Source organism: Pelobates fuscus, chromosome 13 (genome assembly GCF_036172605.1).
Source record: "Pelobates fuscus isolate aPelFus1 chromosome 13, aPelFus1.pri, whole genome shotgun sequence".
Taxonomy (NCBI): domain Eukaryota; kingdom Metazoa; phylum Chordata; class Amphibia; order Anura; family Pelobatidae; genus Pelobates; species Pelobates fuscus.
In genome coordinates, this window is record NC_086329.1 from 41,276,374 (window position 1) to 41,287,825 (window position 11,452).

The 11,452-nt window shown below is 37.7% G+C and overlaps 1 protein-coding gene across 1 annotated transcript in view; it reads left to right on the forward strand.

The window, feature by feature from the left end:
• The window catches only part of RAB15 (RAB15, member RAS oncogene family), a 79,461-nt gene extending 68,333 nt beyond the window's left edge, over positions 1-11,128 (forward strand). Inside the window, exons 6-7 of the mRNA XM_063440521.1 lie at positions 7,700-7,765; positions 10,470-11,128. Of these exons, the coding sequence (XP_063296591.1) occupies positions 7,700-7,765; positions 10,470-10,625 (222 nt within the window). The 3' untranslated portion in view covers positions 10,626-11,128. The remainder of the gene's footprint in view (positions 1-7,699; positions 7,766-10,469) is intronic.
• Positions 11,129-11,452: the final 324 nt, after the last annotated feature.

The following is an 11,452-nucleotide window of genomic DNA, read 5'->3' on the forward strand; positions in this document are numbered from 1 at the left end:
CCCCGCGGCTCTCGCGAGAGTTGCAGAGGGAGCTGACCTGGGAGCTGCACGCACCGGATTAGAGAGAAGGGAGCTGACAGGAGCTGCTGTGAAGGTAAGTTACAGCTTCCTGACAGCCCCCGGTCCATGTCTGTATTATGGCAATGTAAATTGCCATAATACAGACAACTGACTCGAGTATAAGACGAGTGGGGGTTTTTCAGCATAAAAAATGTGCTGAAAAACTCGTCTTATACTCGAGTATATACGGTAAATTAAATTGCAAAGCCTGTATGTTTTTATAAAGCAAATTGTTGACCATAAGCAATTACACGTTGGCGGTGGAGACCCATTTGATTATATCAATGTGCTACAAAGTAAAAATGTTCTACAGTTCTACTCTTCTTCTCATGTGGTCCTATGGTGTATGTGTGTAGAATAGTATATTTAATGCATAGAGCTAGTGGATTAGAATACATTTGTTTGAAATGTACGGAAATTGATTAAATGGACTGATGAAAAAAAAGTTCCTTGTTTACAGAAGTGTCAAATGTAATGTAAAATAAAACACACAATCCAAGTTATGTATGGTGCTGGCAGGTATAGTTTAAACTAAAGTTAAATATCCTGCAAATATTCTCAAGAAATTTAAAAAATATCAACAGCCTGATCTAATGTGAAAATACATTTCTGTTCAGTACAGAGTCCTGGGAGGTACAGCATTATCACACTTCAAGAAATTATACTTTTTTTTTTATCCCTTTTTTAAAATGATGTATGAAAATGTTTATGTTTTAGAAATCTGTAATAAATGCTGGCTAACAGGTTCATGTCATGTTTTTAAATGACGAAGTATCAGATTGGAATTTTTTTACACCGGCGGTAAGTGGTTCCAAAACAAGTAATAAAATAAAGTCACTACATATATGTTGATGATCACAAACTATACAAGTCAGCATAGAATGTATAATTATGTTTGATGGTTCTCTCCGATTCTTATTGTCGAGTTATTAATTGCTAGCATGTTAAGGTAATTGTTTAGAAAATGAAATGAAAAGATAAAGGGATGGATATATATCTACAGATAAATCTAAAGATGTATCTTGGTGTTCAAAGCATATAATATTACATAAACATGAAGACTTTTATTTCACGTTGAGATTCTGTAAAGTGTAAAGCAGAAATAGTACTTTGCATTATTTTGGCTGCTTTACACATTTCAGAATAATGCATGATAAGAATGGTAATAAATAACAGATTTGCACTTATATCTAGAAATGTAGCATTATATAATTTTTTGCGAATATTGCAAGTGACGTGAGGGATGTGTGTCTCACATTTTTCTGGAATTAAAGATTACCCAACGCATTTCACTCTGTTTTATTTGATCGGTATGGCATGTTTTAATATCTTCTTTCCCCATCTGGAAAAGAAAGTGTTACTGAGAACAGGACAAGGAAGTGCCACATTTACCATCTAAAAATATCAGCTATATAATGGCACATTTTACATAGGGACAAAAAAGGGGTCTGGCGACGATACATATTGTGCAACTGTCACTGAGCACTACGCATAAATAAGGTCTGTAGAGGACATACCAAGACCTCTAAGAAGTGACTGTATAAATAGGCCATAAAATGATATGGAAAAAAATGACTCCTTTTTAATCCTATTAGTCAGCTGTTGTGTTGATATCTAATAATTAAGAAAACAAAATGGCGCATATCAACATAGTTTTCCCCCAAAGACCATGCTTTGAAACTTCCATGTATTTTGAATAATGTTAGATGCTTTGTTTTTACTATTTACATACTAAATCATATCCATATATTGGCCAGATATTTTATATAGCTGAAAAAATTAAATTGGACGTGTTGGATTGACTGAGGCTTGCTTATTTTTTTGCAAAATGAAAGATATGTAATCCTGTTATGGTTTTATTTAAATTCTGTGTTTACTGCCATGGGTTGTGGCGTTTGTCAAAAATGTGTGAGCAGCACATCGTTGGTGAACAAAGTGAAAACAGATTTACCAAAAGGTAATTAATTATCTTGTCACGTGTAATAATCTTGTCACGTGTTCAAAGGTTAAATTCCCTTAGTTGGCTTTTTGAAAAAAAACACCAAAAAAAACAGAATCTTAAAGGAACACTCTGGGCAGTATAACAGCTTCATATGAATTAAGTTGTTATAGTGCCAGGAGGTTCTGTCCACCATCTTATCGTAAGGGGTTAAACCATTTATGAATGGTTTAACCCCAAAGTTTTGATCATAACGCCCACTTGTTTGTCCACCTCGCTTCTAGCCATGAGGAAACCTTTGACTCTGATATCACTAGATCCGCATTCACAAAATATATGTACCTCGACCTCATAGCACCAATAAAAACTTTGCCTGGATTGTTGCTTTAAATCTAAGTTTTCTAGTACAGAATTTATGTAATACAGCTCTCACAAACATTCATTGTTTGTGACTGCAGGAATGGCAGACAGACATGCCTTGTTGCTTGGCTAAAGAAATAAATATCTGCAACCGTATACTCTGGATGTCCCCCCGGGATCACCTTCAGACTTCCAAACAAATCACACGAGCTCCAGTTCCCCCACACAACGATTATGTGTTTTGGCCAACATTGGTTGGGTAAACAGTGAGGTCTGTGCATTAAGTAGTCCGTTTGGTCAACTTGTAACAAGTGTAATAAGAGGCCTTTTAGTTAAAGGGTAGTGTGCCAAGTTGGTAGAACTGTCTGCTTAATGGCAGTGTGCCAAATGGTGTGATGTCTTTGCTGAGTATGTTAGTGAGCTGCATTGGGAAGTCTGTGATTGGACAGCCACAGAAAGTCTGGGCGGGGTTTGAAGAGGAGGGCTTGCAAAGGCTTCAGAGAAGAGTCCTGCAGCTTTTGCAAGCTGTTTTTTTTTTTTTTAAATACCCTGGATGACAGACTACAATACACATTATTATTGGCCAGTCAGTAATTGGAAACTGTAGCCAGGCAGCTTGAAGTACATGGTTAGACACAACTAACATAGACAGCACTGAATGAAGTGATGTGAACAACGAAAGTTGGTCAACTTTGTGGTGGAATGAAGAATTGATCTTGATGTGTGATAATATAACTCCTATTGTATCTCCTCTGATATAAACATTAACTTACCTTAGTGCAAATCTGTTCTTAATTACCTGTCAGTGGGGACACTGCTGTGTCTGCCTTTACCCAACGAAGCAAGATCTGAAATGAAATCGGCACAGCTTCTTCATTTTATATAGTGTAAATATGTAAATTTGAACACTAAGAAAAGTCTTCAGAGCACGTAGATATATATATTAACCCTTTATTTTTTTTTACAGGCAATGTTTAAACAATTGAACAACATATTGAGAGGACCATGAACTAAGGACAAAATGTATGTATAAACAGATAAGTATTTTTTATTTTGCAATTAAACAAAAAAAAAACAGAGATATAAATAGTCACTTTATTTATCTCATCCCACAAACCGCAATATAAAGTCATTTTCTTATGGGGTTTACTACATATGATCTATCGGTCTATTCACTAAACAGTAAGTTGAAGTGAGTGGACAGCTAGTTTGCAAAATGTCAGCCAAAATCGCAATGATTTTTTCAATTTTTGGGGGGGTTTGATTTCATACCACATTTGGAGAAACTCTGCCCGATAAGGGGTTAAATCACAAAAATGAAAGAAATCTGTATGATTATTACTATAATAAAATTCAAGGCAAGTAAAATAGTTTCTAAAAGTTAATCATTTGTTGAATACTTTCTAGATACATACTACTGGAATGTTAAGTACCTGCTGTTATCTCAAAATTACATGAATTTACGTTTTTTGAATTTGTGGAGTGAGAATCACTATAATAGTAAATTCACTGCATCAGCTGATAAGATATTGTTAGCTTCTCAACCTAAACTACCAGTGTAAACTGAATTCATAGGACCTCCCACCCAATCATCAGGTAAAGAATGGAGGGCACTAGGGATGTACAAACAAAAAAGTTGTCACTCCTTATTTCAATTCCAGCTCTGTCTCCAAACCAGCTACGCAGAACATCTGTGACCATGTGCTTCTCACTTGGTATCTCTTGGAAATATTATGGAATGTAATCCAGAGTATCATGGATGATGAGTGTATGGCACATCCAGGATTGCTCTTTTCCCTACAATTAATTAACCCTGGCCATTAGAGAACCAATTACGCTACATCTAGATATGTGAGTAACCATGTCAATTCGTCATTGTCCGTACTCTAGGTTTACAAGCCAAAACACTATATGTAGGACACCTTTCTTGTCCAAGGCTCTTGAGAGTCATTCTATAACTCCCTGTACGAGAGGGACAGTCCCTATTTTGTGCCCAAATATTTCTGTCCGCCTTTTCCATCCTGATGTCCCTCTTTTCTCGGAGCTCCATATTTTGGCGTGTTCTCAAATACATTTTAGCCTTATAAATTATTATTACTAGTGTTATACCTACATTTTTCAAAAAAGCCCTGTCCCTGGTCACACCTCCACTCACACCACAAAAACTTAAAGAGGCCATATTTGTCCCTCTGAAATGTTGGAAGATATGTTATGTATGTACAGATGCATTGAACTTATATATGTGGAATTTTTGGGTATATTCTGTTAGTGGTTACTGCAAATATAATATGTAATAAAATATATATTTGTGGAGCTTAGTGCTTAGATGGACTGGAATTGTCACAGTATCTGCTATTTCTTATAGCTGTGTATACTTAGTGTGTCTCCTCTCTAACCTCCCAAATTTATTTTTACTTACAATGGTCTTTGGGAAGAATACAGATATCTTTAGGAAAATATATTCATGAAATACATTATATTTTCAGTCATTGTATGTTCAGTATGTCTGCAAGAGAACATCCAGTACATGGTGTTAGTCACTATATAAATATACAATTATTATTCAAAGACATCTGACAAGCAGAGTCAAAGCTGAGTAAACAGAGGCCAACAGACATATGGCGAGAATAAACTTTGTAATCAGAGGAAAGAAGGATCATGTGCCATTCAGAGTGTAAACATTAGTATCGTTATGCATTCAAGAAAAAATAATATGCCCAATCTCTTAATGATAATAAATAAAAGAAACCTTTGTTAAATTCAAAATGGCAATTTGTTATATATAGAGTTGTTAGGTTATGCACGAGATGTTGTGCTCAAGGTAGACAAGATGTTGTGCTCAAGGTAGATTGCAAATTGTGAACCCGGGGGTTAAATTAAATCTCTCTAAAGGGAACAGTGATATTCTAGGAGACTGAAAAAGTAATAAGGAGAGGTACACCATGTCCAAAATAAGGCTGAGCTCAGAGGTTAAATACAAAGCATACATAAATAAGTGGCTCTGTGGACCACATTTTCTTTTGTCACCCCACAGATCTGGACATGTTCTGTGTCCAGATATCAATCCATGTAATTTTGAATGATGTATTTAACCACAACAGAGTGCAAGAGAATACTGATTGCCCTTTGGTGGGTTCTTGTTCAAGTTAGTATTAGCTCATCTTGTGCCATTAAAGAGAGAACATAAACCATTTGGGTGTTGAACCGATGAAGACTATTCCAGACCTAGGATCAACATCCCAGACAATTGTTTCTACTTTGGCGTGCCTCTTCATTGAGGCATGATTGACACTTCCCTATGCGCAGTGAGCAAGGTGTCCACATCTAGAATACTAATTTTTAACTACCTCTACAGAAATCCCTACAAAACTATCTCGTAATATCTCCTTCTCTTAGAACGCATCCATGATGTTTTTCTTTAAAGCTCTATCTCAATCCACAAGCATCATGTGCATGTCTGTCCATACTAGCAAAACAAAGTGACAAGAATGAAAAAGTGCAGAAACACTTGGGGTCAGTAACCCCTACAAAAATTTCCCATAGCTTGAAATGGCTCTGCTACAATTTACATTTTCCTCAATTAGAATAATTCAGAAGATACTACACAGACCAGTACATTTTTCAGAACATCAAATACCTTCATTGTGAATCGCTATAACTGATTGTAAATGAGTATATCAGAATATCAGTAAAGCTCAAGATCTCATCATTCGGTAACCAGAAAAGGTGTTTGATCATCAATTGACATCAACTTGTAGGTCCTGAAATCACTCTTAGATTTGTTTACCATTGATTAGAGTGCTCATTCCCTGCTATATTGGAATATGATGAAATGATTGTGTTTGCACTGCAAGATGCCTCTAGCTCAGTAAAGTTAAGTTATGTTCTTTTGCCATCATAAGATCATTGTAGACTATTGCATATTCTAACAACATTAGATATGGGTGTCTGGATTGAGATAAGTAACAGATGGTAATAATAAGTCACAAGGCTTTCTTTGTCTGAGAATTCTGGAATGTGGTCCAGAACCAAGGAATCATATGAATTCTTATTTGATTGAAGTAAATAGACTAGACATGCTTTGTCACATATATCCTTTATTGAACTGGAGTTTTGGAGGTAGGCTGAGATCTTCTCTGGTTTTAAGGAAAAGGACTCTATTTCCCCCTCCCCTTAGTCCAGCATTTAACATCCATAATCTTGTAGCATCCTTTGTTGTTTTAATATATAGTAGTAATTGTAAGTAGAATAAACCTAAAAAAAAGTCTCAAAGTCTCATGCGTACTGATGTTTCTGACACACAGAAGAATTACAATAAATATGTATATTAACATCCCAGCAATTGGCTGAATGTCTTCCATGTGATATTTGCCCCTTCTTTGACATATCCCCTCATGTTTAACACTTGGCAAAAGACATTTTAAGTTAGTTGCTCCATTTGGCTTTCTACAAATCTCTTGGTGTAAACGGCCATATAACTTTTATCATTATGTAATATTTTTTATCATTATGGGATATGATGTGATATAACCCATAAGGCCATATAACTTTTATCATTATGTAATATTTTTTTATCATTATGTGATATGATGTGATATAACCCATAAGGCCATATAACTTTTATCATTATGTGATTGCACCAGGTTTTATTGTTGACCCTGCTATATGTTTCTGCATCATTCCCCCTTGGTGACACAGTTAAAAGTTTTTGTAGAGAATGGGTCACACAGGTTCTGATTCAGTTCTGTATGCATGCATGTCATTTTGTAGGATGTGTCAGTATTTATGTGAAGGGTCCATATATAACGGAAAACTTTGATTTTAATTTTTGCTGATAGAGCTCGTTTGCCATTTTTGTGGCCTACCATTTAATCACTTTAATCATTGGACCTCATTGAAACTAACCCTGCTTCATTTTGCTTTGAAAGCTTACAATTCAAAATGTTATTTTTCATACTTATTTTATAGTTGAACGATATATACTTCTAGGAGTCAATCCACTCACAATATAACTCTCATGTGAAGCTGTATGCATCATTGGGAATTAGTTTAAAAATGCAAAGTGAAATTTAATGTGTGTTTTTTTTCTATTCATTTTTTATGTAATACACGTCAGTTTATGAAATTTGAATGTTCAGCATCCATCTGTGCCCAACATAAGCTGGAGAACGGGCATTTGATGTGTTCTTTGCCTTTTATCTTCCATCATTGTCACATATTTAGTATTACCACTGGGCTATAGGTTGCTTAAATGTTGCAAATCTATGTGAATTAATTAATATTTCTCTCACCTGTATACTGTTCTACTTTATTTAATTTAAAATTCTATTATGTTTTTAGCTTGCTGAAGAATATGGCATGGACTTCTTTGAGACAAGTGCCTGCACTAATTACAACATAAAGGAGGTAAGAAATGTAACTGATTTTCAACTCAATTTATTTCAGTAAATCTATTTTAAAAATCTATAATTAAGTAATTAAGTTGTGATTTTATTTACTCACTTAGAACTGGCATGTAACTCCTTAACCAATAGAAGTAACCTTACTAAAACTGTTACCTTTGGGGGGAATTTAATGTTATTGTAAAGCAAACTGAAGAAAAAAATTCCCAATGATGAAACTATTAGCAGTTGACTTTTTTATCCCAACCATTAAAACAGTTTACAAAAAAAAAAAAAAAATCTCTACCTAAACGGAAATTCTTGACCACATAGTCTTGTATCTCCTATTGTGGGCTAAGTGCACTGGTCTGGTCCCCCAGTCTTATTTTATCTCCTCTTTCTTGTTGTTGCCTGCTCCTCAGTCATCTTTTATCTCCTGTGGCTTTCTTCGAGACAATTGATAAAGTCGTTAATGCTTTTTTTTTTTTTTTTTTTTTAATTCTTTATTTTTGGTGCATAGTTAAAAGTTACACACACGCAAGCAATACCCTAACAGCTGTTACTGGCATTTCCATCAACATTTAATAACAATAGTTAGGCATATATAACGGAGCACATTTTGTAAATTAAGGTAGTATAAACAGTAGTGTAATGCTAGTCATAAAGATGAACTGCCCATGTAGACTGACTAGTCGTATATAAATGTAGGAAGATCAACAGATGGTCTAGTCCTGTAAGTAGGTGAGTATCCCCAGATAGCTGTGTGTACATTGCAAGGGATAGTAAGCCCTCTCTCTAATCATGATGGTGCTATCCATGCCTGCCCATGAGTGTCGTGCCGGTCTGTCGTTGATTGCACATTCCATGCGGGGGTATTGCGTGCCCATGTGTGTATGGCACCCCATAGTGGGTAAGTCGTATGTGGCGGTGTCGCTAGTGGGGTGTTCATATGACTCTCTGTAAGCTCCTGTCGGTTATGTATCCGCTGATTTGTGCTTTCGGTAAGACCTAAATCGTTGTCATCTAATGAATAGGGGGACATACAAATCTGTGAGGTTAAGTGAAGGCTATGTTGTCGCGGTCTATCTCTCAAGTTACGATGGTTGGGGTTATACCCGTTGTGCTAGCCATAAAAGTTGACTTAGCATGCCTAAATCACCCTGAGGCATAGAGGGGGGTGGGGGGACATTGTGTGCGTGACAGTCGGGTAACTTTTGGTGCTCTTCTGTCCCAGAGTGGGAAACTGTTAAGGTGGTTCACGTGGGGTAAATGCTATAATGGTAGTACCTAGGCCCTATAGAAAATCCAGTTGTGGCCATGGCATAAGAGTTCAAAGTGGTGCGTCTAGGCACACAGTCTCAGGTGGCTGCTGGGTCCCAGCCATGAGGATTCGAGTGTCCCGCAGCCTGTACTGATGGGCCCAGTGAATCAGGAGGAGGACCAAGAGCCTGTAGGTGTGTTGCCGCTTCAGCTTTGTCGTAGATTGTGATGGTGGAGTCTCCCAGTGAAATGAGCAGTGTGTGAGCTAGGCTCCAGCGGTAGCTAATATTCTTTGCCCATAGGAGGGATGTGAACATACGAAGTGATCGCTTCCTGGTCAGAGTCCCCCCGGAGAGATCCGCATAGAAGGCTAGTGACATCCCCTTGAAGCTGTAAGGTGACTGCACTCTAATGGCGGCTAGTACCGCTGATTTATCCTTGTGGCTTTGAAACTTGATCACCAGATTTCCTGAGGCTGCGAGTGGTGCTTTGGCAGGTTTCGGGATTCAGAATATTCCCTCTAGAGACACTGCCTTTGCCTGTTTCTGGGTTAGCAAGGCCACCAGGAGATGTCAGGCGAAGTGTGGGAGTTCAGCTGTCAGTACATTCTCTGAGACCCCCCTGATTTTCAGGTTTTTCTGTTTTCTCCTTTCCTCCTGGGCATCGAATCTGTGTTCACAGGTTAGATTTCGTTGCTGCAGCTCTTTCACCGCCTGTTGCAGCTCCGTGATTTTTTGAGTGTGAGGTATCTTCCACTACGCCAAGGTGACTGGTCAGGACCCGCATGTCCTTCGTTATCATGGTCACGTCCACCGATATTTTCTTCTGGAGGTTCGCCATGAGCTCCTTGATAGCCGCCAGTATTGCTGGTGCGGCGTCTGTTCCCGGGGGCAGTGGCGCCAGACGGACCGTCTCTGGCAACAACGGTGTTGGTGTGGGGTCTCCCTCTGCTTCGATCGACATCCCATCTGAGATGGCATTTTTGGCTTTAGGGCTCAATGGGCCTGCCGCCACAGATCACACTGCTCATACCCTGCCAGGGTCTGTCAGGTTTTTGTTTTTTGTATTCCGGCCATTGGGGTTGGTGTTTGGGTCTCTCAGTGTTCCTTTTGAACATGGATTGGCACATTTATGTGTTTTTTCCCCTCCGATACTCCGGAGCTCAGAGGCCATGCGACTGTCCTCTTTGGTAGTTAGGCCATGCCCCCTGTCTTTAATGCTTTTAACTAAATGTTGGGGCTACCAAAGCTGCTAAATATGCTCTGTCAAACACTTGGTGGTGTCAAGGTGTGGGAAATATAAGAAAGGGGAGTGTAGTCATTTTTAATCTCCACATCAGAGTGAGGTTGATGAAAACTGCTTTATAGCCTTGTAGCCTTGTACATTATATTTTAAATGCTCAGATCCCACTTTATATTGATTTAAGATGGACTGCAACCTAACTTGACATCTGTTTCCCTCCTTTACAGTCATTCACTCGACTCACAGAGCTGGTCCTCTTGGATCATAAAAAAGAGTTAGACGGTTTGCGTGGCTCTTCCACCGACGAACTAAATTTGGCTGACCTCGAGGATGATGGCAACAAACACGATGGATCATCATCTTCCAAATCTTGTTGGTGCTAGAAATTTCGCTTGTTGGGATGTGTACAAAGATTTATTTGAAAATGAAGTATATGCGGAGTACTTTTGGGAGAGTTCCATAGGTGTTAATTGTCACTAAATCAATTAATATAGATGGAATGTAAAGCCACCTTATCAAAGCTTTGTGAATATTCATCCTTGTGCTGAATTCTGTTAATTATATCAACTTTTTCATATGTTTGATTAACAAATGACTCTTAAAACACTTTAAAACAAGATGTTAAATATATGTCCCATTGCAAACTGTCACACACATGGGCCAAGAAAGCACTCTAATTGCAATTCCAGATTAATTCTGTAATCTCTTAAAAACCTGTAACATTCCAAGCTGTCTGGTCCCGATACAATCTGTGTCCACAGTTGAGGTCCTGCTTACTTAGTATAAACAGCTCTATAGAGCCCTGCTTACACTTAACATACTTATTCACCAAAATGAGAACTGTCAAGAAGTCAGTGTGAATTAGTGTGATTTTTAGGTCAAAATAATGGGGGGGGGGGGGGGGGGGGATCTAAATTGGCTTTGTTTCCTAAAAATTCACACTTTAGTGAATATACCTGTAAGTAGGTAAAAAAAGGACATGTAATAAGGGCCAAATATTTCTGGTGGTCCACATGGGTTCTTAAATGAAGAGTTTTTAATCAACATTTTAGCAACACTAGTGTATTTTTACTAGTACACAACTGCAGGATGTGTCTGTAATGCTTCTATAGCTAATTACATTATGACACAAGATATCCTCTTGTTAGGGTTCAATGTCATCTTCTGCTGATTTGGAAATATCTCAATTCCTGGACTACTGTAGGTATTT